The 25,583-nt window shown below is 40.3% G+C and overlaps 9 protein-coding genes across 9 annotated transcripts; 7 read left to right on the forward strand and 2 right to left on the reverse strand.

Moving 5' to 3' along the window:
* Window positions 1-1,384: 1,384 nt before the first annotated feature.
* LOC134177634 (uncharacterized) lies at window positions 1,385-3,201 on the forward strand. Its single transcript, XM_062644409.1, has 4 exons — window positions 1,385-1,636; window positions 1,692-1,753; window positions 2,112-2,307; window positions 2,380-3,201. Exons 1-4 carry the CDS (start codon window positions 1,385-1,387, stop codon window positions 2,740-2,742), a joined length of 873 nt encoding a protein of 290 aa, XP_062500393.1. The 3' UTR covers window positions 2,743-3,201.
* A 4,436-nt stretch (window positions 3,202-7,637) lies between these two features.
* LOC134177395 (intercellular adhesion molecule 5-like) lies at window positions 7,638-9,053 on the forward strand. The gene is made up of 4 exons (XM_062644173.1): window positions 7,638-7,724; window positions 7,787-8,047; window positions 8,110-8,723; window positions 8,784-9,053. The coding sequence occupies exons 2-3, from the start codon at window positions 7,846-7,848 to the stop codon at window positions 8,370-8,372; spliced, it is 465 nt and encodes a 154-aa protein (XP_062500157.1). The 5' UTR covers window positions 7,638-7,724; window positions 7,787-7,845; the 3' UTR covers window positions 8,373-8,723; window positions 8,784-9,053.
* On the forward strand, window positions 8,405-10,924 carry LOC134177635 (hemicentin-2-like). Its single transcript, XM_062644410.1, has 5 exons — window positions 8,405-8,723; window positions 8,784-9,002; window positions 9,136-9,402; window positions 9,475-10,341; window positions 10,409-10,924. The coding sequence occupies exons 1-4, from the start codon at window positions 8,405-8,407 to the stop codon at window positions 10,134-10,136; spliced, it is 1,467 nt and encodes a 488-aa protein (XP_062500394.1). The 3' UTR covers window positions 10,137-10,341; window positions 10,409-10,924.
* A 1,285-nt stretch (window positions 10,925-12,209) lies between these two features.
* On the forward strand, window positions 12,210-12,979 carry LOC134177033 (uncharacterized). The gene has a single exon (XM_062643734.1). It carries the CDS (start codon window positions 12,348-12,350, stop codon window positions 12,903-12,905), a length of 558 nt encoding a protein of 185 aa, XP_062499718.1. The 5' UTR covers window positions 12,210-12,347; the 3' UTR covers window positions 12,906-12,979.
* A 692-nt stretch (window positions 12,980-13,671) lies between these two features.
* LOC134177032 (vascular endothelial growth factor receptor 1-like) lies at window positions 13,672-14,328 on the reverse strand. Its single transcript, XM_062643733.1, has 2 exons — window positions 14,001-14,328; window positions 13,672-13,925 (listed from the first exon to the last, which is right to left on the reverse strand). Exons 1-2 carry the CDS (start codon window positions 14,326-14,328, stop codon window positions 13,672-13,674), a joined length of 582 nt encoding a protein of 193 aa, XP_062499717.1.
* Window positions 14,329-15,020: 692 nt separating this feature from the next.
* LOC134177508 (cell adhesion molecule DSCAML1-like) lies at window positions 15,021-17,369 on the reverse strand. Its single transcript, XM_062644295.1, has 2 exons — window positions 17,230-17,369; window positions 15,021-15,607 (listed from the first exon to the last, which is right to left on the reverse strand). Exons 1-2 carry the CDS (start codon window positions 17,291-17,293, stop codon window positions 15,312-15,314), a joined length of 360 nt encoding a protein of 119 aa, XP_062500279.1. The 5' UTR covers window positions 17,294-17,369; the 3' UTR covers window positions 15,021-15,311.
* A 197-nt stretch (window positions 17,370-17,566) lies between these two features.
* LOC134177537 (immunoglobulin superfamily member 10-like) lies at window positions 17,567-19,816 on the forward strand. The gene is made up of 4 exons (XM_062644321.1): window positions 17,567-17,709; window positions 18,472-18,825; window positions 19,276-19,536; window positions 19,600-19,816. Exons 1-4 carry the CDS (start codon window positions 17,661-17,663, stop codon window positions 19,635-19,637), a joined length of 702 nt encoding a protein of 233 aa, XP_062500305.1. The 5' UTR covers window positions 17,567-17,660; the 3' UTR covers window positions 19,638-19,816.
* Window positions 19,750-22,333, forward strand: LOC134177636 (hemicentin-1-like). The gene is made up of 7 exons (XM_062644411.1): window positions 19,750-19,858; window positions 19,918-20,217; window positions 20,278-20,553; window positions 20,628-20,872; window positions 20,960-21,564; window positions 21,621-21,825; window positions 21,893-22,333. The coding sequence occupies exons 1-5, from the start codon at window positions 19,750-19,752 to the stop codon at window positions 21,065-21,067; spliced, it is 1,038 nt and encodes a 345-aa protein (XP_062500395.1). The 3' UTR covers window positions 21,068-21,564; window positions 21,621-21,825; window positions 21,893-22,333.
* Window positions 22,334-23,743: 1,410 nt separating this feature from the next.
* On the forward strand, window positions 23,744-24,427 carry LOC134177242 (uncharacterized). Its single transcript, XM_062644019.1, has one exon. It carries the CDS (start codon window positions 23,749-23,751, stop codon window positions 24,328-24,330), a length of 582 nt encoding a protein of 193 aa, XP_062500003.1. The 5' UTR covers window positions 23,744-23,748; the 3' UTR covers window positions 24,331-24,427.
* Window positions 24,428-25,583: the final 1,156 nt, after the last annotated feature.

Below are 25,583 nucleotides of genomic sequence, written 5' to 3' on the forward strand. Positions count from 1 at the left end.
CAATACGATACCGTTGCAAAACTATAGAGATATTGATTTCTCTGCTCTTTGTCTGATATGCTATGCGTATGCGCGAGAGCTCGGTGTCCCGACCGTGTTTACAAAAAACAACTTTGCTTGCGACCGCAAACATCGATTTTTGGATTGTCTACTTATAGAAAAAGCCAATCTACAAAGAAAATGACGTCCACTGAGGAGTCAAAACAAGTTGTTTCTGACGCAGATATCTAGATCGGCTCCTAGACTACTACACAAGATGCTAATTTTGATAGAAACGGCACAACTCGACTTGTTACCGGAGGCCAGGATTTCCGGGCCTCAGGTATAGTAGTCGTTCGACGACCCAACGACCCGGCGACCGACCGTATATATAGTTGGTTAGCACAGATGCAAATGAAGCTATTCCGACCAATAGACGAGAAGTGGTGTCATTACTGACCAATAGACGAACGTGATGTCATCATGAGGCTCCACCTCTCTTTCTTTGGTAGCTGCTAACGAGAATTCGGCCATCGCGCGTCCGTACTGTACATGGTGTTTAGTCCTTTGCTTTAAGTGGTTTAGCACATACATTTGTACGTGTATGTTTTCCCAACAACAACCAGGAGCGAGGGTGTGTGGCTGTACCTGACTTGTAACATTGTGCTTGTTCCACAGTGTTTCTGCATAGTTTTTCTGCAGTCTGACAGCTTGAATTTGTCGGTGCGCGTGGCTGAGCGGCCGTGGTGTTGTTGCAAAGATCACTAGTGTCGTCTTCAACAGAAATTTGGCGTTTGACGGGAATTTCCGAAGGAGAACGTGCATTGTCCATGACAGCGTCTGTCTGTCGGACGAAGCGGCTCGGCTGACCTGTAAGTACGCTAGTGCGTCTCTATTCATTTTGTTTTACGGTATCCAAAGTCAGAGCGAACAGACCTAGCTAATCTACATGTGCACGTGCATGTTTTCCCACATTGATGTTTTGTTTTGGCTCTGGTGTCACCTCTTTTAGAATTGCAGTTAGACTGATAGCTGTGTAAATACGGTACAGTGCACAGTAGGCGACGTCTGGCTAGAGAAGCGGCACAAACAACAAGACGCCTAGAGAAGCTGTAGCCTCGCAAACCAGGCTCTTCCGCGCAGTCGCTGAGCTAACCGCACGTGAATCACATGAGGAGGAGGAGCTTTTACCGGAATTGCTCCAGCGCGAGAAGAGCCTGGTCGCTTTCGAGAACGTCATAGTGACGTGGGACCCCGATCCGATTTCATAGCTTGATAAAGCTAATTCGATTGCTCTTAAAGAGCTAAATGGCATTGCGTTTGATACATGAAGCGCAAAGTACAGTACGCTTGCTATTGGCTAGAGAAGAAGGCGCGCAAAAAGCGTAGATATTTCTACTGTGTGATGGCGTCGCCGAAAAGTAGTGACTGGATTTGCGAGAAAGCTACGCTTCTGCTGAAGAGCGTGTTTGGCTTCAGTGAGTTCCGACCCGGTCGATTGGAAGCTATACGATCAGTGGTACACGGAAACGACACGGTTGTTCGCTTGACGACCAGCGCTGGGAAGTCACTGTGTTACCAGCTACCTCCACTCATTGCGGGTAGTAATTTGTGTTGCCTGGTAATAAGTCCGCTGCGTGCACTGATGAATGATCAGGTAAGAATGGCATATTTGGCATCGTTCGCTCTTTATTTACTTACATGAGTGGTAGATGGAGAAATTGAAGCATCTTGGGCTCAGAGCTGCGTCATTTGTCCATCCGGGAGAACTAAAGTACGCTAGGACAAGCGACCTACAGCTCTGTCACTTTGGTTGGTGCATGACATCTCACATTTTAGTCTAGAAAGTTTCATGTACTAGTAATTAAATTATACATAAATTTAATATTATTAATATTGTACACACACCGTGACACTATACCAGACCTGAATGTGTTTTCAGTTTTCCTGTCTCCAGAATGTGCAACAAGTTTGGAATGGCTAGGGCAAATGAAAACGCTGACAAAACGAATCTCATTAATTGCCATAGATGAAGCTCATTGTGTCCAGGAATGGTACTTATTATGGCACTACACATATCCACAGACATACTATAGTTATGAAACCTTGTGATACAGAGGTGACTCTTTCAGAGTCCAATTCGCACAACTACACAGACTTAGACAGTTTGCAACATGTCCAGTGATGGTGCTTACAGCAACAGCAACAAAGGCTACCATTGATGTCATAGCTGAGAGAGTTGGGCTTGATCATCCCAAAGTTATCAGAGGATCCTTAAACAGATCTAACTTGTTTTTTCTGTTCATGAAGAAAAAGGCAACAACTGAGGTTAGTATGAATAAAATTTGTAAATAAAAGTATACAAGTTATGCAAGGTCTTCTTTGCAATGATAACTCCAGTTCAGTTTAATGCCTATTATTGAAGACCTACGACAAGAAAGCAATGACTTCAAAAAGACGGTTATCTTTGTTCGAACAAAGGAATCAGCCACTGCCATTTGGCAGATGTTGTCGAAGACTGGGCTTGCAGAAATACACCATTCTTCTCTCACCACAGAGAGAAGAAGACAGTCAGAGAGCCAGCTCAAAAATTCACAGGTCTCGGTAGTTGTTGCTACCATTGGATTTGGCATGGTATCTTACAACATAGATATATCTAAATGTGAATGCCATGCAGTTATTCTGATAGAATTGCGGTTTCAATCTATTTCAGGGAATCGACATAAAAGACATCCGATTGGTAATCCTCTATGGGCTACCTGACTCTATTCCACAGATGTTCCAGGTATTTTTTATCCATGGTGTGTGACCATGCCTGCACAATTGTGTAGCTATTGTGTACAGATGTTTGGAAGAGCTGGACGAGATGGGCTACCTGCTACTACTGTACTGTTGTACAGACCATCTGAACTAAAAGCAAAATGTGTAAAAGATGACTTGAAAAGTTTGGTCAACGGTAAAAGATGCATTAGAAGTGTATTTATGGCAGCCTTGGACTCCGACCTGACAGAACAAGGGGGTTTGCCTTGCTGTAGCACTTGTCTTACTCACAGCCAGGATCCCAACAGACTGTTTGTCTACTCACACCATCCTTCACAGCGGAGAAGTAATAAAAGAAGTCATGTTCAGGTGACTGACGAGACTTTGGTGAGAAGGAACACATTTCTACTATGTATGAGGTATAAATTTTCCTTACCCTACTTATATCTATAGCCTGAAGACACCTTGAGATTGAAAAGAGCTTTAACAACCTAACTGTTCTGATAGCCTTTTTCATGTCTGGGAGAGCTGACCGTAGAATAGCCTCTTAGCTGTCTGTGGCTCCGTTGACAACACTTGTGAAGAAGCAAGGTGGGATACGCCCGACAGCAGTATGTGAAGTTTTACGACGTCCTATTAGTCATCTTTGTTGTTGGGCAACTAAATCAGAATTACCTGATATATTCCTACCATATGGCCAGATTGGTGTCGGGGTGCCTGGAGGTATGGACGCAGCTGTTCATGCCTTGTCGTCATATATTACAACTCATGGTTCCAATCCTAATCTTTGTTGTCTGAAAATTGACATGTCTAACGCATTCAATGAATGCCATCTGTCTTCCTTCCTGCGAAGCTTGCACTGTGACTTTCCTTCTCTCTATGATTGGTCGCAGTGATGCTACCATTGCGAAGGTTTCTCCGGTTTGGTAATGCCTGGATCAAGTCCTCCGCTGGAGTACAGCATGGTGACACGCTTGGACCATTGATTTTCTCACTGGCCCTTCTAGAACTGTTAGATGACATTGAAACTTCCGAAGGTATCAATGTTCAGTTATGGTACCTTGGCGATTGTGCTTTCGTGGGCTCTCGTCATGCTATAGCTCATCTCCTGGATATCTTGCTGTCTAGAGGACCATCTTTTGGCCTAAATGCGAATGTGAACAAATGCAAGATATTCTGGTCTTCTGGACAACAGGATTTCCCCGAAATTGATCCTAAGATTCAACGCACTGTTCGGGTCTCCAATGGTGTTGATATTCTTTTCTCTCCAGTTTACGGATCAGATACTTATTTTGTTAGTTCCGTATACAAACGGATTCTACACCAACAGATTCAGTTGTCAGTTTGGATGATTCTCACGTGGAACTACATCTCCTCAGGAGTTGCCTTGGTTCATGCAAAATGAATTATATTGTCAGAACGGTGCCATCTCTCAATTTTTGATGAGTTGTTTAGGTCTGATGCTGGCTTACGACGAAGCTTTGAAACGCTGACTGCCTCATCTATTTCAGACCTGCACCTGGCTACAGCAACCCTTCCCATTCTCCTTGGTGGTGTAGCCCTTCGAGAGGCCAGCAGAGCTTCCTCTGCAGCATTTATTGGAAGCTGCAATTTATCACGTCAGCTGTCATTTCAGCTACTATACAATTCAATGCCAATATCGATCCTTGAAGATGAACCATCACACCAACTTGGAAGAAGCGTTGACCTGATCATCAATGGTGAAACTCAATGCCAACAACATCTGGCAAGTATTCTTCCGGGCTTCAGTGACTGTATAACACCAGTCTCTACTCAACATGATATCCAGCAGATCTTGGACAACAACGCGAAATGTAATATTGAAGAAAGCTGTCTCAGCCTACGTGATCAAGCACGAATGAAAGCAGTGACAAATCCTCACTCGGGGGCTTGGTTAAGAGCCATTCCTAACCGCAGTTTCGGCCTAGCCATGTCCACTCAGAAGTTTGTTGTTGCCTTGCGATTACGTCTAGGAATAGCTGTATTTCCACGTCACTCCACGTCATACAGATGTACATGTAATCATGTCATTCATGAACATGGCGACCATGCCCTTGGTTGCGGACCGTTGAGAATTAAACGTCAAGATGCTGTATGTGATGTTATCTACCACCGTCTTTTGAAGGAAAATGCTGATACACGTCGTGAAGAAGGATGCTCGACTCTGTCCTTTGATAGACCGGGTGATGTTTATAAACCTGATTTCTCTCAGGGCAAACCTGCCTATTTTGATGTGTCGGTCAAGAATTCATTCGGCCCTTCTCACATTATCAACGCTGCAAGTAAAGCAGGTGTGGCCGCTGAAGCTGGGAAATGTGAGAATGATCTTGAGAACGTTGCAGCTGCAGGGGGATTTTCTATTCTCTAATAGTTGAAACTTATGGAGTGTGGTCAATGCACAGCCTGGGGTTCTGAAATCCATTGCAAAGAAAACATCTCTGTTCAACGGATTGACTTTTAGCAGAACTTTATGTAATTTACACGAACAGCTGTAATGTAAGCTTTGAAGGTACAATGCTAAATTGATAGTAGATAAGTTAGCTTTGTATAGCTATGACATGGATTCTTTCATTATAATTTAAAAATTTTTTAAAAATAAAGTAAAATAACATATATATGTGTATATGTATATGTATATATATATATATATATATATATATATATATATATATATATATGTATATGGATTTGTAGGCTTGTGACTATGCATGTGCTCTTTTACTTGTCAATAGGTCCGATGTTCTATGCATTCATATTGTCTTGGCTATATTTTGCATTACTGTGGTTAGCAAACGTTGTATCTTCAGGGATCTTTGGACGTGGTCTGCACGATTGCATTGTGTTACGTGTAGCGTTCTAGTATCTATCAGGTACAACGTAAGGTTCTAAGTAGTCACTATATGTTGATGTTTATTACTATACCTCAACGCAGCATTTTAATTTTCTGATTATAATCAACAAGTTAATTTATTGTATAGAAATGTATAGACTTGGTACCGTTTGGCGACGATCCCGTAAACCCTCGGATACTTAGCACTTGTGAATCGACTGAGACCTCAAATGTCGTTAAAAGGCGATATATCGTGATATCGCCAAACACTGAATTACCTATTAGTACACCCAACAGCACAGCAGCTCTTGACAATCTCTAATAGACAACAGAACGGGAACGCGAGCTAATATCGGAGGCGTGACTGACAACTTGACACCCAAAATGGCGGCGGCAGTGGATCACGTGGCTTAATGACGTCTTGCACAACCTCTTACGGGAGAGTGGATGCGATCAAAGATAACGTTCACATCCGAAAGAGCGACAGATTTTACCGGTATGTGATTAATTCTGCGGTTGCGTTTGTTACGTCGTCAAACCAAGTGAGCGTGGTACAATGTCTGTTCACCTAATATTCCTACTCCTACTTTGCCAATTGTCAGCAGGTAAGCAAATTAATTAATGGTGTGACAGACGTTTGCTAGGTCATACTGGCTATATTTTTAAAAACCTAATTTAGGTGCCAGAGTTGGCTTAAAATTTTGCTATCGCAGTCAGAGAAAATTGAGAAATTATTTGGGTTGAAACATGCATGCTCGCTCCACCCTTACGCATGTGACACATAACGTCGTCCCTACCTTTTTTAATTAATTGATTACAGACGCTGAAATATGGGAGGAACTGACCAGTGACTGTAAACTTGCATTTGTATCTGTGAGTCACATTCTATAGGACTTTTCCTAATTAACTTCATTAATTAGTTCTGTGCTACTTTTAATTTTGACTAATTTTTTACTAGGAAATGACTACATCTTTTGGGATGTGCAATGGGCATGGTCATGTTTAGAAAACGTAAATATTGATGGTAGTGAAACAATTAAATCAGCAGAGTATGCATGCAGTTTGTTTGATAGTGGGAGTTTTGTACTGCTTTGTTGTTCAATGCTGTTCAGGTACTTGTAATTGATTTCTTGTTAAGCAACAAACTCTTGGCTGCCAGATTTGGAAGTACTGTTTGCTTGTTATGATTCTGAATGTAGCAAGTAGTAGTTGGAGCAGGGTTGGAAATGGCATGAACAGTTTGTGTTATGATATTCTTCTGTTTGCACTAAATGCAGTCGATACTTAGATCAGATGCTTTATTTCTGTATGCTTGTAACAAACATTTATGACATTGAAATATGTATGTGAAAGATATCTGTGCAAACTTCTATTCTAGATGCTGTCTTGGTTTTCACAGCACCAGCTCCATCATTTTCATCTACTGGATTTATCAAAAATTCATTAACTACATTCACAACATTTACTTGTGGATGTCATGAAACTGATGGCAACTTCCCGACTACATCAACTATTGAACTACAGTTTATATTGCCTAATGGTGGTGTATTAGCTTTGGGAGACTGTGGAAATGGAAAGTATTCAGTTGCCAACAACTACCGGTCAATCATAAGAACAAATAGTGGTACTTTGGTTATTACAAATCCAGTTGCACTAGATACAGGAAACTACAAGTGCATAGCATCAACAACATGCAACACCAACAACTAATATCACTGCTATTGCCAGACTGGAAGTAAAAGGTAATTTCTCAATAATCTTTTTGCTTTATTTGGAATTTGTACATTTTATTGTTTTTAGTATTTCAATGTGTAATGAATTTGTTTTTGTTGAAAGTTGCTTGATAAGTTTTTTGCTTTTTAGCTGCTCCTGTGTTTACAGAAACATTTTTGTTTTCTAATCGCACGATATTGGTTGGAGAAAGGTTTACTTTACATTGCAATGTTGATGATGATGTATATCCTATTCCAACTATTACATGGAGCAAAGATAATACACCACTAGCTACTGTAACAAGCAAAAGCATTTGTCCATAATGTGACAACTCAAAAGTTATCTGATGGTGGAGTTTATCAATGTCAAGTCAACAATTCAGTGGGAAATATAGATGAGTCAGTTTCTGTAACAGTTGAAGGTTACAACATTATTCTGTAGTGTTGAAGTCATTCTGTATGGTTGTTTAAATTTGTTTTCTAGCTGCAACTAAAGTTGAATCGTTTTGCAATGCTGGAGGTACAATTTATGTGTGTACTGGAATGAATCAAATATTAAGCTGCTCAGCATCTGGTCTACCATACCCTGATGTTATGATAAGTGGACCGCACTCATCTGTCTTGTCACCAAACATTTCTAGAAACACATTGAATCTTGTGATGCAAAGTGATTCTGGGATATACAAGTGTAGTGCTACTAATACACACAAAACAGTTAGTGAAATGTGTAGAGTTGACATTGGAGGTAGGTTGAGATGAAATAGATTGTGTAATAACATAGGTGTGATTATTATTTTTCTACTCTAGTTCCACCTACTGCCAAGCTTTCTGTGATACCAGCTAATGGTCTTGTTCAAGAGAATGACGACTTCAATTTGACTTGTTCTACTACTGGTCTTCCATCTCCGAATATTTTTTGGTTTGAGAATGGAATTGAACAAAGAAATTGGATGAACATAAAAACTGTAACATTCAAAGCAGCTGTGAGACACAATGGAACATTTCAGTGTGTAGTCAACAACACGTGTGGGCAAGATGATGACAGTGTGAATGTGAAAGTAGAAGGTTAATTTGATATTTACTTGCTAAAGTGTATACTTAGATGGTGTGTGTGTTTACAGTTCCATGTTCACTTGAATCAAGGGCAGTGTGTTTGGATACTGTCTCTTGCCCTTCATCTGTTGTTAATCCAGCACAACATCAGACTGTTGGTGTGTCTGGTGTTGCACGCTGCTTTCCTCACTCACCCACATTGTTGTTGCGCAATGCATCAGGAGATCAACTTGCAGCATTAAAACCTGCAACTATACAACCTCCACCACATGCTTACAATGTGCAGTTCAATGTGACTGTAACACAAAATGGAAATTATACTTTTGAAATTGATGGACAGAACAAAGAAAGAGTTCAGCAAATTCAATGTAAACACATGAATGTGATTGTTATGAATTGCTGGTCTAAATTTGTAAATATTTTACTAGATCCATATATTTTGTCTCCAACACCTGTGAGTATGTCTCAGCCAATTGTTCTTACATCTAGTTTCAAATCTCGACCGCTGACATGTATGGCTTGTTCATATCCTTGTGTTTCACGTATACAATGGAGTAGACAACAAAAGTTAGAAACAACAGCTAATGACATTATGACTTCAAATAATCCAAACTGTGTTACGTCAATTCTGACCGTGTCATCACCTGGTGATTATAAATGTTATCTGTGTGGATACTCAGATGAAAGAATGTTTGTTGTAAACGATGAGATCACATACTGCAATTTAATTTTGTAAGGAATTGAGTTAGTTTGGTTATTTTGTGATGCTCTTGTTTACAGCCGAACCGATGTTTGTAAATGATGTTGCTGCTGGTCAGTTGAATCGAAATGTGAATGAATTCGGTAATTTGGAGTTGGACTGTAATCACACTGGTCGACCTCGTCCAAACATCACGTGGAGACTAAATGGAGCTATTCTGCCTAACTTTAATGGATCATCGACGCTAAGTCTTTCGAATGTTGCCATTCAAGATGGTGGTCATTATAACTGCATTGTTGTCAACGAATTAGCTGCAATTACAAGAGAATATGTAATTACTGTTGTTGGTATGGTCACTTACCAGTGTGTTTGATTACCAAACATAGTTAGTGTTAATATTGTTGTGTGTGTGTTTTTAGCTGCTCTTACTATCACTAGTTCTTCGAGTCCTTCAGTCAATATTGCCTTTAATACGAGAGTAGGTCTATTTTGTAGTGCAAGACAATATCCTGACCAGTCACATGTAGAATGGACAAATTCATCTGGATTAGCTGTTGCAAGTTCTGACGACTTTACTGTTAGTAGTGACGGTGCTAATGTACTTCACTCAACAGTTAGTGTGAATCGTGTTGGACGTTACATTTGTTCGATTCCCAATACACAGGAAAACAAGCATATAGAAGTGATTGCTCGTGTCTCTATATTATCTACTACACAAGATGCTAATTTTGGTACAGATGGTGCAAAGCTGCTTGTTTGTGTTGCAAGAGCTTACCCGAATTATCCAAGCATAACATGGATGCCTGGGAATGGCTCATCTATTTCACAAAGACATGCTGATGTTAGTAATGATCTTTCGGATAGAAGTTATTCTCGGCAATCATCAATCACAGTAAGAACAACAGGAAATTTTACTTGTCGTGCTGAAGCTTTAGGTGAACGTCAAGAAAGCATCATCTCTGTTGCTGCTGTCCGTGTTACAACTGCACCACCAGTTACCACAAGAATCGCGTCCATCGGATTAAGTAAAATTGCATTGAATTTGATGCGTGTGCTTGTGGCGTTTAGTGCATATTTGTAGCTTCCAACGAGCCTAATGTATATAGTACAACAGAAGTTTGTCAAACTATATGCCAATATTGTCCTACATTCCATCCACCTGCTAGTGATTCAAGTTGCAGCAATCTCTCAGCTGGTACCGTTACTGGAATTATCATTGCTGTGTGCTTGTGCGCAATTGTAGCAACTGCTGTACTTACCTACTCGATTACCGCAAGAAAATTCAAGTATATATAACTTATTGGTGTATCTGTTTCTATTTAATCTATTACATCTTGTTTTGTCTGTCTCTAGGAAGGAGAAGCCTCCTCCATCTAACGATTACGAAGTCATCACGAGAGCAGCAAGTGTTGTTCCTACTGTTGGATCTGCACCAATCGTTTCCACCTACGAAGTTCCTGATGAACATCCAGCGACTGTTCATGGGTCTGATCACCAGCAAGAGACGCTGACTGCCAATCGCCTCTACTCGACAATGGAGAGTGAGAATACAGAACAACTTCAACACAATCCAGCATATGAATCTATTTTGTGACATGATGCAGTTTCTGCTTTTGATATTTAGAGTTTCTTGTGAGTGAGTCGCTCTTTGTAATGTAGCTTACGTAATTTTTTGTCTTGGATGATGAAAACGTTTTTAAACAATTAAGGATAGATATACATATATGTGTATGGTTTTGTAAGCTTGTGACAGAGCATGTGCGCTTTTACTTGTCAATAGGTCCGCTGTTCTATGCATTTTTAATATCTTGGCTACATTTTGCATTACTGTGGTTAGCAAACATTGTATCTCCATGGATCTTTGAACGTGGTATAGAGGATTGCATTGTGTTACGTGCAGCGTTTTATTATCTGTATTCATTTGTTGATATTGATTCTAATGTTCAGTTGTACGTTTTCGTGACACTTTTCTAGATTACTAGAAGTTATATTCTATCAGGTACAAGCTAGGGTTGTATGTAGTCACTATATGTTGATGTTTATTACTATACCTTAACGCAGCATTTTAATTTGCTGATTATAATCAATAATTTAATTTATTGCATAAAATGTATAGATTTTATCATGACTTGATTGGCTGCCACGTGATGCGTATGTGGGTAGTTTTAAGCATGAGAATGAGGCCATAAAGATATCGATGAAGAAGGAGGAGTCATGTCGGTTCCGTCAATAAGATTTTTATCAATACTGTAGTTGTAGACCAGTAAGTTAGGGAAATGCGATGGCCACGAACACAGCAAACTGAACCCCTCCTTGAGTTGTTTTGGCCACCTGACAAGTGAGTGGGGATTCCCCCGTAATATGGTACTTAATTTAATTAAATCAATTATCCAACAACGCTGTCCAAGCGCCAAAATAAAATTTGCTAATATAATTTTTCGCCAATTTCTTAACAAACCGCCAAAATAATTCCCGCGAGCGTTTCATCTTCTAGATACGGTAGTTTGCAAGCAGCGCATAGCTCTATGGCACATTTGCAAAAAAAAATTGTTACGCGATTGCGCGAATATGCAGCGAACAACTCCACGTGAACAAAACAGGTCTACCTCCCTGCTTTGGGGTTCAACAAAATAGGTCTGGAGTCCCTGGCTAGTCTCGCGTAACCAGCTTTTCCCCCCATTTGACTTCATGACGGCGGGACTTTCTAGTCACATTCGTCTCCGCCCTTCCTAGGAAGTCGAAACGGGGAGATTCGGGGTACGCGAGATCACGCCCTTTCTAGGAAGTCGAAAAGGGGAGATTCGGGGTACGCGAGATCACGTTCCCACAAATTAGATCTAAGTCCCTGCTCCGGAGGGTTCAGAATGCATGAGCAAAATAGGCCTACAGTCTTTGTCGTCCCCAGCCTTCTACATCTCCACTTCAACAAATAGATCTAAACTGTAAATGGTCGCAGAGTTGATTTTGCGTAGCCAGCTCCTTCCCTTTCGACTTCCGGACTTCGGGGACATTGTAGTCAGCTCTACCCTCCCTCGCCGTCGGAAGTCGAAAAGGAGAGAGGCTGGCTACGCGAGACCACGCTTCTGTAGGTTCAACAAAATAGTTCAACAGTCCTCACTCCGTCGGCTCAGAATGCATGCATGCGTGAACAAAATAGGAGAATATGAAGAAATAGTCTCTGTTTTATAGGCAAAACAGACGCTGTAAACAAAACAGTTCCACACTCCCCCGTGAGCACCATATATAGTTTCCAGTCATTGCACAACGCGCATTAACTCGTACCTCAAACTCTATGGCGGCTGCATCACCTTTAGCTTTTGGCAACTTCACAGAAGAAGATGCCAAAATCGTTCTGAGGGTTGCTAATTACAGCAACATGCAACTATTCAGTTCTAGGATAGTGATGCGACTCGGTGACGCATGGGAGAGTGAGGAGACATGGGACGCGGTATATTCCATTGGGTTCGGCGATCTTGTGTGCAAGGTAACCAAGAATTTGACCGGACCTGCATTCACTGTGACGGCAGCCGTTGGGGGTTTTCGCATTCGAACTGGTAATGGAGTTAAGAGCCCCATGGAACAGGTCGACGCTCACTTCTTCAGCGCTGAGGCATCCACCAGTTACTCCTCGTTTCACTACGAGACTAAGATTGGACTCACCCTGGTTGAATGTCATGTCTCCGCTTTAGATGTTCGTCTCGGAGTTGGATTATCATGTGGAGCAGGTATCAAAGACGATTCATTGACCCTAAAAGTGGCTGGAACCGGTTTCCAGCTGGGTCGCAAGATCGGTGTCTCTGTGCTCGGTAACTCAGTTGCCGTGGACCTTGCCAAGTGTTCAGTCATGTAACTGATCTGCACGAGAATTGGACTCTTAACCTCTAAACACTGTGTGCGATACAATTGAACTTCCTTTCTCATGTTGTTTGCTTGTCTACTTGAGTAAAGTGTATGGCATCTATCGTATGTATACACACAACTGTATATATTTTCTTATTGTTAATCATTAGGTTTTCGTTTCCCATTGTCGTTTAGATTACTGTGATACTGTATTTGATTATTTGATGGAAATTATATGTCCACACTTGTCGGTACTATATATGACGGTATAGCCAGGAAAACCTATTCGAAACCGAATAAGCCGTATAGATAATCTCCCGAAACCAAGTAGTTCCCGAAACCAAATAGTCCCCGCAGAAACACCCCTATTTCCATAATGCATCAACTTTCAGGAAGTCCTAAGGTAGCCTCCAAATTGTTTTCTTGTGTATTAGGAATCGAACAGATGTAACGTCCAACACGATTCACACGAGCTGTTGAGTGAAGCACATTTGCGCCGTCATTACTAACAGTAAAGTCGTCAGAACTTGCAACAGCTGATCCAGATGTATTCGTCCATTCTACACGTGGCTTGTCAGGATATTGTCTTGCACTACAAAATACACCTACTCTTGTATTAAAGGCAATATTGACTGAAGGACTCGAAGAGCTAGTGATAGTAGGAGCAGCTAAAACACACACGCACACACACACACACACACACACACACACACAATATTAACATTGACTATTTGGTAATCAAACACACAGGTAAGTGATCATACCAACAACAGAAATTACAATTCTCTTGTATTCGCAGCTAATTCGTTGACAACACTGCAGTTATAACGACCACCATCTTGAATGCCAACATTTGAAAGACTTAGCGTCGATGATCCATTAAAGTTAGGCAGAATAGCTCCATTTAGACTCCACGTGATGCTTGGACTAGGTCGACCAGTGTGATGACAGTCCAACTTCAAATTATCCAATTCATTCACATTTCGATTCAACTGATCAGCAGCAGCATCATTTACAAACATCGGCTCGGCTTCAAACAACAGCATCACAATAACCAAACTAACTCAATTCCTTACAAAATTTATTTGCAAGCTGTGACCCTCACCATTTACAATAAACATTCTTTCATCTGTGTATCCACACAGATAACATTTATAATCACCAGGTGATGACACAGTCAGAACAGACGTAACACAGTTTGCGTTATTTGAAGTCATACCATCATTAGCTGTTGTTTCTAGCATTTGTTGTCTACTCCATTGTAGATGTGGAACACAAGGATATGAACAAGCCATGCATGTCAGTAGTCGAGATTTGTGAATAGCTGTAAGAACAATTGGCTGAGACATACTGACAAATGTTGGAGACAAAATACATGGAACTAGTAAAATATTTACAAATTTAGACCAGCAATTCATAACAATAACATTCATGTGTTTACGTTCAATTTGCTCAACTCTTTCTTTGTTCTGTCCATCAATTTCAAAAAGTAATAATTTCCATTTTCTGTTACATTCACATTGACCTGCACATTGTAAGCATCTCGTGGAGGTTGTATAGTTGCAGCTTTTAATTCTGCAAGTTGATCTCCTGATAAATTGCGCAATAACAATGTGGGTGAGTGAGAAAAGCAGCGTGCAACACCAGACAAACCAACAGTCTGCTGTTGTGCTGAATTAACAACAGATGAAGGGCAAGAGACAGTATCCAAACACAGTTTCTTTGATTCAAATAAACATGGAACTGAAAACACACACACCATCTAAGTATACACTTTAGCTAGTAAATATCAAATTAACCTTCTACTCTCACATTCACACTGTCATCGTCTTGCCCACACGTGTTGTTGACTACACACTCAAATGTTCTATTGCATCTCACAGCTACTTTTAATGTCACAGTTTTCATGTTCCTCCAATCTCTTTGTTCAAGACCATTCTCAAACCAAAAAATATTGGGAGATGGAAGACCAGTAGTAGAACAAGTCAAATTGAAGTCGTCATTCTCTTGGACAAGACCATTAACTGGTATCACAGAAAACTTAGCAGTAGGTGGAACTAGAGTAGAAAAATAATAATCACACCTACGTTATTACACAATCTATTTCATCTGATTCTACCTCCAACGTCAACTGTACACATTTCATTAACTGTTTTGTGTGTATTAGTAGCATTGCACATGTATATCCCACAATCATTTTGCATCACGGGATTCAATGTGATCCTAGAAATGTTTGGTAACAAGACAGATGAGTGCGGTCCACTTATCATAACATCAGGCTATGGTAGACCAGATGCTGAGCAGCTTAATATTTGATTCATTCCAGCACACAAATATATTGTACCTCCAGCATTGCAAAACGATTCAACTTTAGGTGCAGTTAGAGGACAAATTTATACAACCATACAGAATGACGTCAACACCACAGAATAATGTTGTAACCTTCAACTGTTACAGAAACTGACTCGTTTATACTTCCCACTAAATTGTTGACTTGACATTGATAAACTCCACCATCAGATAACTTTTGAGTTGTCACAGTATGGACAAATGTTTTGCTTGTGACTGTAGCTAGTGGTGTATTATCTTTGTTCCACGTAATAGTTGGAATAGGATATACATCATCTTCAATACCGCAATGTAAATTAAACCTCTCTCCAACCAATATCGTGCGATTAGAAAACAAAAATGTTTCTTTAAACACAGGAGCAGCTAAAAAAGCAAAAAATTTATCAAGCAACCTTCAACAAAACAAATTCATTACACATTGAAATTAAAAACAATAAAATGTACAAATTCCACTTAAGCAAGAAGACTATTGAGAAATTACCTTTTACTTCCAGTCTGACCATAGCAGTGATATTAGTTGTAGGTGGTGTTGTTGATGCTATGCACTTGTAGTTTCCTGTTTCTAGTGCCACTGAATTTATAATAGTCAAAGTTCCACTATTTGTTCTTATGATTGACAGGTAGTTGTTGGTAACTGAATACTTTCCATTTCCACTGTCTCCCAAAAGTAATACACTACCATTAGGCAATATAAACTGTACTTAAATAAATGATGTAGCAGGAAAGTTGCCATCAGTTTGATGAGATGAACAAGTAATACTGTGAATGTAGTTAATGAGTTTTTGATAAATCCAGTAGGTGAAAATGATGGAGCTGATGTGAAAAGCACGACAGCATCTAGAATAGAAGTTTTCACAGATATCTTTTACATACATATTTCAATGTCATAAATGTTTGTTACCGACATACAGAAATAAAGCATCTGATCTAAGTATCGACTGCATTTAGTGCAAACAGAAGAATATCATAACACAAACTGTTCATGCCATTTCCAACCCTGCTCTAACAACTACTAGCTACATTCAGAATCATTAACAAGCAAACAATACTTCCAAAACTGGCAGCCAAGAGTGTAGTTGCTTAAACAAGGAATGAAGTACAAGTAGTTGAGCAGCACTAAACATCAAAGCAGTACAAAACTCCCACTATCAAACAAACTACATGCATACTTTGCTGATTTGTTTCACTACAATCATTGTTTACGTTTCTAAACATGACCATGCCTATTGCACATTCCAAAAGATGTAGTCATTTCGAGCCTCAACCTCTCAAGCTTGTATAGCGCCAATTAAAATCAAAAAGCCGTTTTAATCGCCGTTACACAAGTCTAGGAGGCCAAGGCCAGCACATTTCACAATACACGAATGTACAGAAAATGCCCTGATTAATTCAAGTAAAAAGCAACACAACTGTCACTAAATAATAGAGTCGTTAGGAGCGCTCGCTATCTCTATTCGTACCTCGTTGTTCCTTCTTTATGAGTATACTGTATCCGGTCACAGAAAGCAACACAAGAAGAGGTGTGAGTGCGTGTGTGTGTGTGTGTGTGTGTGTGTGTGTGTGTGTGTGTGTGTGTGTGTGTGTGTGTGTGTGTGTGTGTGTGTGTGTGTCTTTGTGTGTGTGTGTGTGTGTGTGTGTGTGTGTGTGTGTGTGTGCGTGCGTGCGTGCGTGCGTGTGTGCAAGAGTAAGTAGCACGTGTAAGTGTGACTAGTACGCATATTCCGTACGTATTTCCATTTGATGTACAAACATACTAGCACACTGTCTATCCTTAGAATAAAACAATGCGAGAAAAGCCGTCATTTTCGTGAAATTAGCGTTGTAAGCGGAAGGCAGGCAAACATTTCAATGGTCTGATCTTTCACGAAAGGCTCTACGCTGACTATAACAGCAAACCAACTCTGTCATATGATAAATTAGATCTAGAAACATCTAAGATGTTGTAAACAGTAAGGCGGTATGACCTACTAGCGATATTTGCGTACCTGACATGTACAGTTGGCAGAGTAGTAGGAATGTGAACGTAGACTGTAATAAGCGCCGAGACATAACTCAGAGCAGCGATAAAACAAGCTCAATTGCTTTGGAGACGTCAGAAACTGCTTTCTACACTCGGAACGCAGATTAGCCGATCACAGATATCAATTCCTACCTAACTAGCCCGGATATATCTTACAAAAAACATTTTCCTGCTTTTTTCACGTGGTGGGTGTACAGTAGGAAAGAAACTGTTCTGTGTGAGTGTATCAGACGCAGTAACTGTGCTAGATAGTTTGCTTAGCGCACGCAAGCTTATACGGGAGCGTGGATGCGATCAAAGAAAAACCTTCATCCAAGATAGCAACCGATTTTACCGGTATGTAATCACTTCTGCGGTTGCGTTAGTTACGTCGTCAAAGCAAGGGAGCGTGGTACGATGTCTGTTCGACTAATATTCTTACTCCCACTTTGCCAACTGTCAGCAGGTAAGGAAGTACTAGTTCTATACGGTTGCTAGGTCATACTAGCTATATTTTTCAAAACCTAATCTAGGTGCCAGAGTTGGCTTTGCTATCGCAGTCAGAGAAAATTGAGACATTATTTGGGTTGAAATGCTCGCTCCAACCTTCCGCATGTTACACATAACGCAGTCCGCACCTTTTTTAATTAGTTGATTATGTAATTACAGATGCAGTATGTCTGAAATATGAGAAAAACTGACCAGTGACTGTAAAATTGCATTTATATTTGTGGGTCACATTCTATAGTACTTTCCTTAATTTAATTAATTGATTTTGTGGTACTTTGAATTTTGACTAATCTTTTACTAAGAAATAACTACATCTTTTGGGCTGTGCAATAGGCATGGTCATGTTTAGAAAACGTTAACAACGATGGTAGTGAAAGAAATCAGCAGAGTATGTATGTAGTTTGTTTGATAGTGGGAGTTTTGTACTGCTTTGATGTTCAGTGCTTCTCAAGTACTTACACTTCATTCCTTGTTTAAGCAGCTACACTCTTGGCTGCCAGTTTTGGAAGTACTGTTTGCTTGTTAATGATTCTGAATGTAGCAAGTAGTTGTTGGAGCAGGGTTGGAAATGGCATGAACAGTTTGTGTTATGAATTCTTCTGTTTGCACTAAATGCATTTGATACTTAGATCAGATGCTTTATTTCTGTATGTCGGTAACAACAAACATGACATTGAAATGTGTATTTGAAAGATATCTGTGCAAACTTCTATTCTAGATGCTGTCTTGGTTTTCACACCAGCTCCATCATTTTCATCTACTGGATTTATCAAAAACTCAGCTGCATTCACAACATTTACTTGTGCATCTCAGGAAACTGATGGCAGCTTTCCTACTACATCAACTATTAAAGTAGAGTTTGTATTGCCTGATGGTAGTGTATTACCTTTGGGAATGAGTGGAAATGGAAAATATTTAGTTGCCAACAACTACCTGTCAATCATAAGAACAAATACTGCTACTTTGGTTACTACAAATCCAGTAGCACTAGATACAGGAAACTACAAGTGCATAGCATCAACAACACCACCTACAACTAATATCACTGCTATTGCCAGACTGGAAGTAAAAGGTAATTTCTCAATAGTCTTCTTGCTTTATGTGGAATCTGTACATTTTATTGTTTTAATTTCAATGTGTAATGAATTTGTTTTGTTGAAGGTTGCTTGATAATTTTGTGCTTTTTTTAGCTGCTCCTGTGTTTACAGAAACATTTTTGTTTCCTAATGGCACGATATTGGTTGGAGAGAGGTTTACTTTACATTGCAGTGTTGAAGATGATGTATATCCTATTCCAACCATTACATGGAGCAAAGATAATACACCAATAGCTACTGTCACAAGCAAAACATTTGTCCATAATGTGACAGCTCAAAAGTTATCTGATGGTGGAGTTTATCAATGTCAAGTCAACAATTCAGTGGGAAGTATAAACGAGTCAGTTTCTGTAACTGTTGAAGGTTATAACATTATTCTGTGGTGCTGACGTCATTCTGTATGGTTGTTTAAATTTGTCCTCTAGCTGCGCCTAAAGTTGAATCGTTTTGCAATGCTGGAGGTAAAATTTATGTGTGTACTGGAATGAATCAAATATCTAACTGCTCAGCATCTGGTCTACCATACCCTGATGTTATGATAAGTGGACCGCACTCATCTGTCTTGTCACCAAACATTTCTAGAATCACGTTGAATCCTGTGATACAAAATGATTGTGGGATATACAAGTGCAATGCTACTAATAGACACAAAACAGTTAGTGAAATGTGTACAGTTGACATTGGAGGTAGGTTGAGATGAAATAGATTGTGTAATAACATAGGTGTGATTATTATTTTTTCTACTCTAGCCCCCACCTGCTGCCAAGCTTTCTGTGATACCAGCTAATGGTCTTGTCCAAGAGAATGATGACTTAATTTTGACTTGTTCTACTACTGGTCTTCCATCTCCCAATATTTTTTGGTTTGAGAATGGAATTGAACAAAGAGATTGGATGAACATGAAAACTGTCGCATTGAAAGCAGTTGTGAGACACAATGGAACATTTCAGTGTGTAGTCAACAACACGTGTGGGCAAAACCATAACAGTGTGAATGTGAAAGTAAAAGGTTAATTTGATATTTACTTGCTACTAAAGTGTATACTTAGATGGTGTGTTTGTTTTCAGTTCCATGTTTACTTGAATCAAGGGCAGTGTGTTTGGATACTGTCTCTTGCCCTTCATCTGTTGTTAATCCAGCACAACAGCAGACTGTTAGTTTGTATGGTGTTGCACGCTGCTTTCCTCACTCACCCACATTGTTGTTGCGCAATTCATCAGGAGATCAACTTGCAGCATTAAAAGCTGCAACTATACAACCTCCACGACATGCTTACAATGTGCAGGTAAATGTGCATGTAACAGAAAATGGAAATTATACTTTTGAAATTGATGGACAGAACAAAGAAAATGTTGAGCAAATTCAACGTAAACACATGAATGTGATTGTTATGAATTGCTGGTCTAAATTTGTAAATATTTTACTAGATCCATTTATTTTGTCTCCAACATCTGTCAGTATGTCTCAGCCAATTTATCTTACAGCTAGTCACAAATCTCGACTACTGACATGCATGGCTTGTTCATATCCTTGTGTTCCACGTATACAATGGAGTAGACAACAAATGTTAGAAACAACAGCTAGTGACGGTATGAATTCAAATAACGCAAACTGTGTTACGTCTGTCCTGACTGTGTCGTCACCTGGTGATTATAAATGTTATCTGTGTGGATACTCAGATGAAAGAATGTTTATTGTAAATGGTGAGATCACATCTTGCAATTTAATTTTGTAAGGAATTGAGTTAGTTTGGTTATTGTGATGCTGTTGTTTGCAGCCGAACCGATGTTTGTAAATGATGTTGCTGCTGATCAGTTGAACCGAAATGTGAATGAATTTGGTAATTTGGAGTTGGACTGTAATCACACTTGTCGACCTAGTCCAAGCATCACGTGGAGACTAAACGGAGCTATTCTGCCTAACTTTAATGGATCATCGACGATAAGTCTTTCAAATGTTGCCATTCAAGATGGTAGTCATTATGACTGTACTGTTGTCAACGAATTAGCTGCAAATACGAGAGTATGTAATTACTGTTGTTGGAATGGTCACTTACCTGTGTGTTTGATTACCAAGTAGTTAAAGTTAATATCATGTGTGTGTTCTTAGCTGCTCCTACTATCACTAGCTCTTCGAGTCCTTCAGTCAATATTGCCTTTAATACGAGTGTGGGTCTATTTTGTAGTGCAAGACAATATCCTGAGAAGCCACGTGTAGAATGGACAAATTCATCTGGATTAGCTGTTGCAAGTTCTGACGACTTTACTGTTAGTAGTGACGGGCTAATGTACTTCACTCAACAGTTAGTGTGAATCGTGTTGGACGTTACATCTGTTCGATTCCTAATACACAGGAAAACAAGCAAATAGAAGTGATTGCTCGTGTCTCTATGTTATCTACTACACAAGATGCTAATCTTTGTAGAGATGGTACAAAGCTACTTGTTTGTGTTGCAAGAGCTTACCCGAATTATCCAAGCATAACATGGATGGCAGGAAATAGCTCATCTATTTCACAAAGACATGCTGATGTTAGTAATGATCTTTTGGATGGAAGTTATTCTCGGCAATCATCAATCACAGTAAGAACAACAGGAAATTTTACTTGTCGTGCGGAAGCTTCAGGTGAACGTCAAGAAAACATCATCTCTGTTGCTGTTGTCCGCGTTACAAGTGCACCAGTAGTTACCACAAGAATCGTGTCCATCGGATTAAGTAAAATTGCATTCAATTTGATGCGTGTGCTTGTGGCGTTTAGTGCATATTTGTAGATTCCAACGAGCCTAATGTATATCGTACAACAGAAGTGTTTCAAACTATATGCCAATATTGTCCTACATTCCATCCTCGTGCTAGTGATTCAAGTAGCAGCAATCTCTCAGCTGGTACTGTTACTGGAATTATCATTGCTGTGTGCTTGTGCTCAATTGTAGCAACTGCTGTACTTACCTACTCGATTACCGCAAGAAAATAAAAGTATGTATAACTTATTGGTGTATCTGTTTCTATTTATTCTATTAAATCTTGTTTTGTCTGTCTTTAGGATGGAGAAACCGCCTCCATCTAATGATTATGAAGTCATCATGAGAGCAGCAAGTTTTGTTCCGGCTGTTGCATCTACACCAATCGTTTCCACCTATGAAGTTCCGGATGAACGTCCAGGGTCTGTTCATGGGTCTGATCACCAGCAAGAGACGCTTACTGCCAATCGTCTTTACTCTACAATGGAGAGTGAGAATACGGAACAACTTCACCGCAATCCAGCATATGAATCTATTTTGTGACATCATGCAGTTTCTGCATTTGATATTTAGAGTTTCTTGTGAGTGAGTCGCTTTTTGTAATATCGCTTACGTAATTTTTTGTCTTGGATGACGAAAACGTTTTTAAGCAAGCATGTATATGTATAAGGTTTTGTAAACTTGTGACAGTGCATGTGCGTTTTTACTTGTCAATGGGTCAGCTGTTCTATGCATTCTTAATATTTTGGCTATATTTTGCATTAGTGTAGTTAGCAAATATTGTATCTGCATGGATCTTTGAACGTGATATAAAGTATTGCATTGTGTTACTTGCAGTGTTTTATTATCTGTATTCATTTGTTGATATTGATTCTAATGTTCAGTTGTATGTTTTCACGACACTTTTCTAGATTACTAGAGCTATTCTATCAGGTACAACATAAAGTTGTATGTAGTTACTATATGTTGATGTTTATTACTATACCTCGACGCAACATTTCAATTTGCTGATTATAATCAATAATTTAATTTATTGCATAAAAATTTATAGATTTTATTCTGACTTGATTGACTGTCACGTGATGCGTATATGGGTAGTTTTAAGCATGAGAATGAGGCCATAAAGATATCGATAAAGAAGGAGGAGTCATGTGGGTTCCGTCAATAAAATCTTTATCATTACTGTAGTTGGAGACCAGTAAGTCAGGGAAATGTGATGGCCACGAACGCAGCAAACTGAAACCTTCCTTGAGTTGGCTTGGCCACCTGACAAGTGAGTGGGGATTCCCCCGTAATATGGTATGAAAGCTGTCCAAGCGCCAAAATAAAGTTCGCTAATATGCTTTTCCGCCAATTTCTTAGTTAACAAACCGCCAAAATAATTCCCGCGAGCGTTTCATCTTCTAGATACGGTAGTTTGCAAGCAGTGCTTAGCTCTATAGCACAATTTGTAAAAGGATTTGTGAAGAACTGCGCGGATATGCAGCTAACAACTCACCGTGAACAAAACACCTCTACCGTCCCCGCTTTGGGGGGTTTAACAAAATAGTTCTAGAGTCCCTGGCTAGTCTCGCGTAACCAGCTTTCCCCCATTTGAAACATTCGTCTCCGCCATCAGGAAGTCGAAAGGAGGGGGGAGTTTAGGGTACGCGAGACCACGATCCCACAAATTAGGTCTACAGTCCCCGCTGCGGTGGGTCCAGAATGCATGAGCAAAATAGGCCTACAGTCTTTGCCGTCCCTCGCCGTCTACATTCCCCACTTCAACAAAATAGATCTAAACTGTAAATCTTCGCAGAGTTAATCTTGCGTAGCCAGCTCGTTCCCTTTCGACTTCCGGACGGCGGGGGCATTGTAGTCAGCTCCTCCGTCCCTCGCCGTCGGGAGTCGAAAAGGGAGAGGCTGGCTACGCGATACCACGTTTCTGTAGGTTCAACAAAATAGTTCTACAGTCCCCACTCCGTCGGCTCAGAATGCATGCATGCGTGAACAAAATAGGAGCAAACCTAGGAAAAAATAGAAGCAAATATGAATAAAATAGTACCTTTCGTATAGTCAAAAGACCCTGTAAACAAAACAGTCCCATACTCCCCCGTGAACAAAAATATATAGTTTCCAGTCCTTGTACAAAGGGGCATTGACTCGTACCTCAAGCTCTATGGCGGTTGCACTACCCTTAGCTTCTATGGCGGTTGCATCAAATGTAGCTTTTGGCAAATTCAGCGTAAAAGAAGTCGATGACATTCTGAGGGTTGCAAAATACAACGACATGGAACTATTCAGTTCTAGAATAGTGATACGAGTCCATGACGCATGGCAGAGTGACGAGACTTACGACTTTGTATGTTCCACTGGGTACTCCGATCTTGCGTGCAAAGTAACCAAGAACTTGCAAGGCCCTGGAATTGAGGTGTCGGCAGGCGTTGGAAGTTTTCGCATTCGAACTGGTCCTGGAGTTAAGAACCCCCTGGAACAGATCGATGCTCACTTCTTCAGCGCTGATGCATCCATCAGTTCCTCCTCGCACCATGTCGAGGCTAAGATTGGACTCACCCTGGCTGAATGCCATGTATCCGCTTTAGATTTTCGTGTCGGAGTTGGATTATCATGTGGAGCAGGTATCAAAGACGATTCGCTTAACCTAAAAGTGGCGGGAACCGGTATCCAGCTGGGTCGCAAGATCGGTTTCTCTCTGTTCGGTACCTCATTTAGCGTGGATCTTGGCAAGCTTTTCAAGTAACTGGTCTGCACGAGAATTGGACTATCAACCTCTAAACACTGTGTACTATACACTTGAACCGCCTTTTGCATGTAGTTTGCTTGTCTACTTGTGTACAGTGCATAGAATATATTGTATGTATATACACAACTGTATATATTTTCTTATTGTTAATCAATAGGTTTTTGCTTCCATTGTCATCTAGATTACTGTGATACTGTACTTGATTATTTGATTGAAATAATATGTCCTCACTTGTCGGCACTCCCTATCACAGTATAGCCAGTAAAACCTTTTCGAAACCAAATAAGCCGTATAGATAATGTCCCGAAACCAAGTAGTTTCCAAAATTAAATAGTCCCCGCACAACCACCCATATTTCCATAATGCGTCAACTTTCTGGAACTCCTACGGTAGCCTCGAACTTCCAGACCAGAGAGCGCGCCTGTCTACACTAAAATGATTTCGGAAATAGCCTTCTAGGCCAATCAGCGTCTTAGAACCCGAATGTCCGTTGTAAATTCTGATTGGTTTAGCAATAATCGGTTATGCTAAGTGTACTGACGCTGATGACGCGCGTGAGAAATCCCCGTGGGCGATTAAGTACACGCCAGAGCCGTGATGAAGACTCTGGTGCACACACACACACACACACACACACACACACACACACACACACACACACACACACACACACACACACACACACACACACACACACACACACACACACACACACTCACACGCACGCACTCACGCACACACACACACACACACACACACACACCACACACACACATCTTAGTTTCAGCTTCAGTTCTTCGATGTTTTTAAGCTTGCGGCGACAGGACATACACAGAAGCTAGCGTCGATAGACCATTACATTTGGCAACTGGTAGTCTCGCTAGTCGAGCGGTTAGACTATCTAGCGGTCTGCCGAAGAATCAAAAAGTCGTCGTTTCATGCCGTCCACCAAGATATTGCCGTATACACGGCAGACGCCTTTTCTTCGTTTATGGCAGTTACAAATGATATGTTGCTCTAGGTAAAACAATTCTACGCTGTTAGACTACCATTTAGCATCGCTTTTGATAAGTACTTCTGAAATCGCTTCAGACTAGAGTTCGCGCGCTCTCTGGTCTAGACGTTCGAGGCTAGTCCTCGGTTCTGCGAACACACAGTCGCGTCCGCGGTGACGTCAAACATGCATCCAGTTGTGTGCAATAAATTTCAAGCTTTGGTCTGAAAATTGTTTTGAAGGGGCTGACTCAGCA

The sequence above is a fragment of the Corticium candelabrum genome, chromosome 3 (genome assembly GCF_963422355.1).
Source record: "Corticium candelabrum chromosome 3, ooCorCand1.1, whole genome shotgun sequence".
NCBI lineage: Eukaryota > Metazoa > Porifera > Homoscleromorpha > Homosclerophorida > Plakinidae > Corticium > Corticium candelabrum.

What these genes read in the sequence shown, in the direction of transcription:
- LOC134177634 (XM_062644409.1), top strand. Translation starts at nt 1,385, where the DNA reads ATGGCGTCGCCGAAAAGTAGTGACTGGATTTGCGAGAAAGCTACGCTT. An exon ending in GTCCATCCGGGAGAACTAAA is followed by an intron (nt 1,754 to 2,111) that starts GTACGCTAGGAC and finishes TGACTCTTTCAG; the next exon opens with AGTCCAATTCGCACAACTAC. An exon ending in AGAAAAAGGCAACAACTGAG is followed by an intron (nt 2,308 to 2,379) that starts GTTAGTATGAAT and finishes TGATAACTCCAG; the next exon opens with TTCAGTTTAATGCCTATTAT.
- LOC134177395 (XM_062644173.1), top strand. Translation starts at nt 7,846, where the DNA reads ATGAATCAAATATTAAGCTGCTCAGCATCTGGTCTACCATACCCTGAT. An exon ending in GTGTAGAGTTGACATTGGAG is followed by an intron (nt 8,048 to 8,109) that starts GTAGGTTGAGAT and finishes TTTCTACTCTAG; the next exon opens with TTCCACCTACTGCCAAGCTT.
- LOC134177635 (XM_062644410.1), top strand. Translation starts at nt 8,405, where the DNA reads ATGGTGTGTGTGTTTACAGTTCCATGTTCACTTGAATCAAGGGCAGTG. An exon ending in AAGAGTTCAGCAAATTCAAT is followed by an intron (nt 8,724 to 8,783) that starts GTAAACACATGA and finishes ATATTTTACTAG; the next exon opens with ATCCATATATTTTGTCTCCA. An exon ending in TCTGACCGTGTCATCACCTG is followed by an intron (nt 9,003 to 9,135) that starts GTGATTATAAAT and finishes TCTTGTTTACAG; the next exon opens with CCGAACCGATGTTTGTAAAT.
- LOC134177033 (XM_062643734.1), top strand. Translation starts at nt 12,348, where the DNA reads ATGGCGGCTGCATCACCTTTAGCTTTTGGCAACTTCACAGAAGAAGAT.
- LOC134177032 (XM_062643733.1), bottom strand. Translation starts at nt 14,328, where the DNA reads ATGAATGTTATTGTTATGAATTGCTGGTCTAAATTTGTAAATATTTTA. An exon ending in AAGAATGTTTATTGTAAATG is followed by an intron (nt 13,926 to 14,000) that starts GTGAGGGTCACA and finishes TGTTGTTTGAAG; the next exon opens with CCGAGCCGATGTTTGTAAAT.
- LOC134177508 (XM_062644295.1), bottom strand. Translation starts at nt 17,293, where the DNA reads ATGTCTCGGCGCTTATTACAGTCTACGTTCACATTCCTACTACTCTGC. An exon ending in CTGCCAACTGTACATGTCAG is followed by an intron (nt 15,608 to 17,229) that starts GTACGCAAATAT and finishes TTGCTTTTTTAG; the next exon opens with CTGCTCCTGTGTTTAAAGAA.
- LOC134177537 (XM_062644321.1), top strand. Translation starts at nt 17,661, where the DNA reads ATGTCTGTTCGACTAATATTCTTACTCCCACTTTGCCAACTGTCAGCA. An exon ending in ACTTTGCCAACTGTCAGCAG is followed by an intron (nt 17,710 to 18,471) that starts GTAAGGAAGTAC and finishes CTTCTATTCTAG; the next exon opens with ATGCTGTCTTGGTTTTCACA. An exon ending in GTGTACAGTTGACATTGGAG is followed by an intron (nt 19,537 to 19,599) that starts GTAGGTTGAGAT and finishes TTTCTACTCTAG; the next exon opens with CCCCCACCTGCTGCCAAGCT.
- LOC134177636 (XM_062644411.1), top strand. Translation starts at nt 19,750, where the DNA reads ATGAAAACTGTCGCATTGAAAGCAGTTGTGAGACACAATGGAACATTT. An exon ending in AAATGTTGAGCAAATTCAAC is followed by an intron (nt 20,218 to 20,277) that starts GTAAACACATGA and finishes ATATTTTACTAG; the next exon opens with ATCCATTTATTTTGTCTCCA. An exon ending in AAGAATGTTTATTGTAAATG is followed by an intron (nt 20,554 to 20,627) that starts GTGAGATCACAT and finishes TGTTGTTTGCAG; the next exon opens with CCGAACCGATGTTTGTAAAT.
- LOC134177242 (XM_062644019.1), top strand. Translation starts at nt 23,749, where the DNA reads ATGGCGGTTGCACTACCCTTAGCTTCTATGGCGGTTGCATCAAATGTA.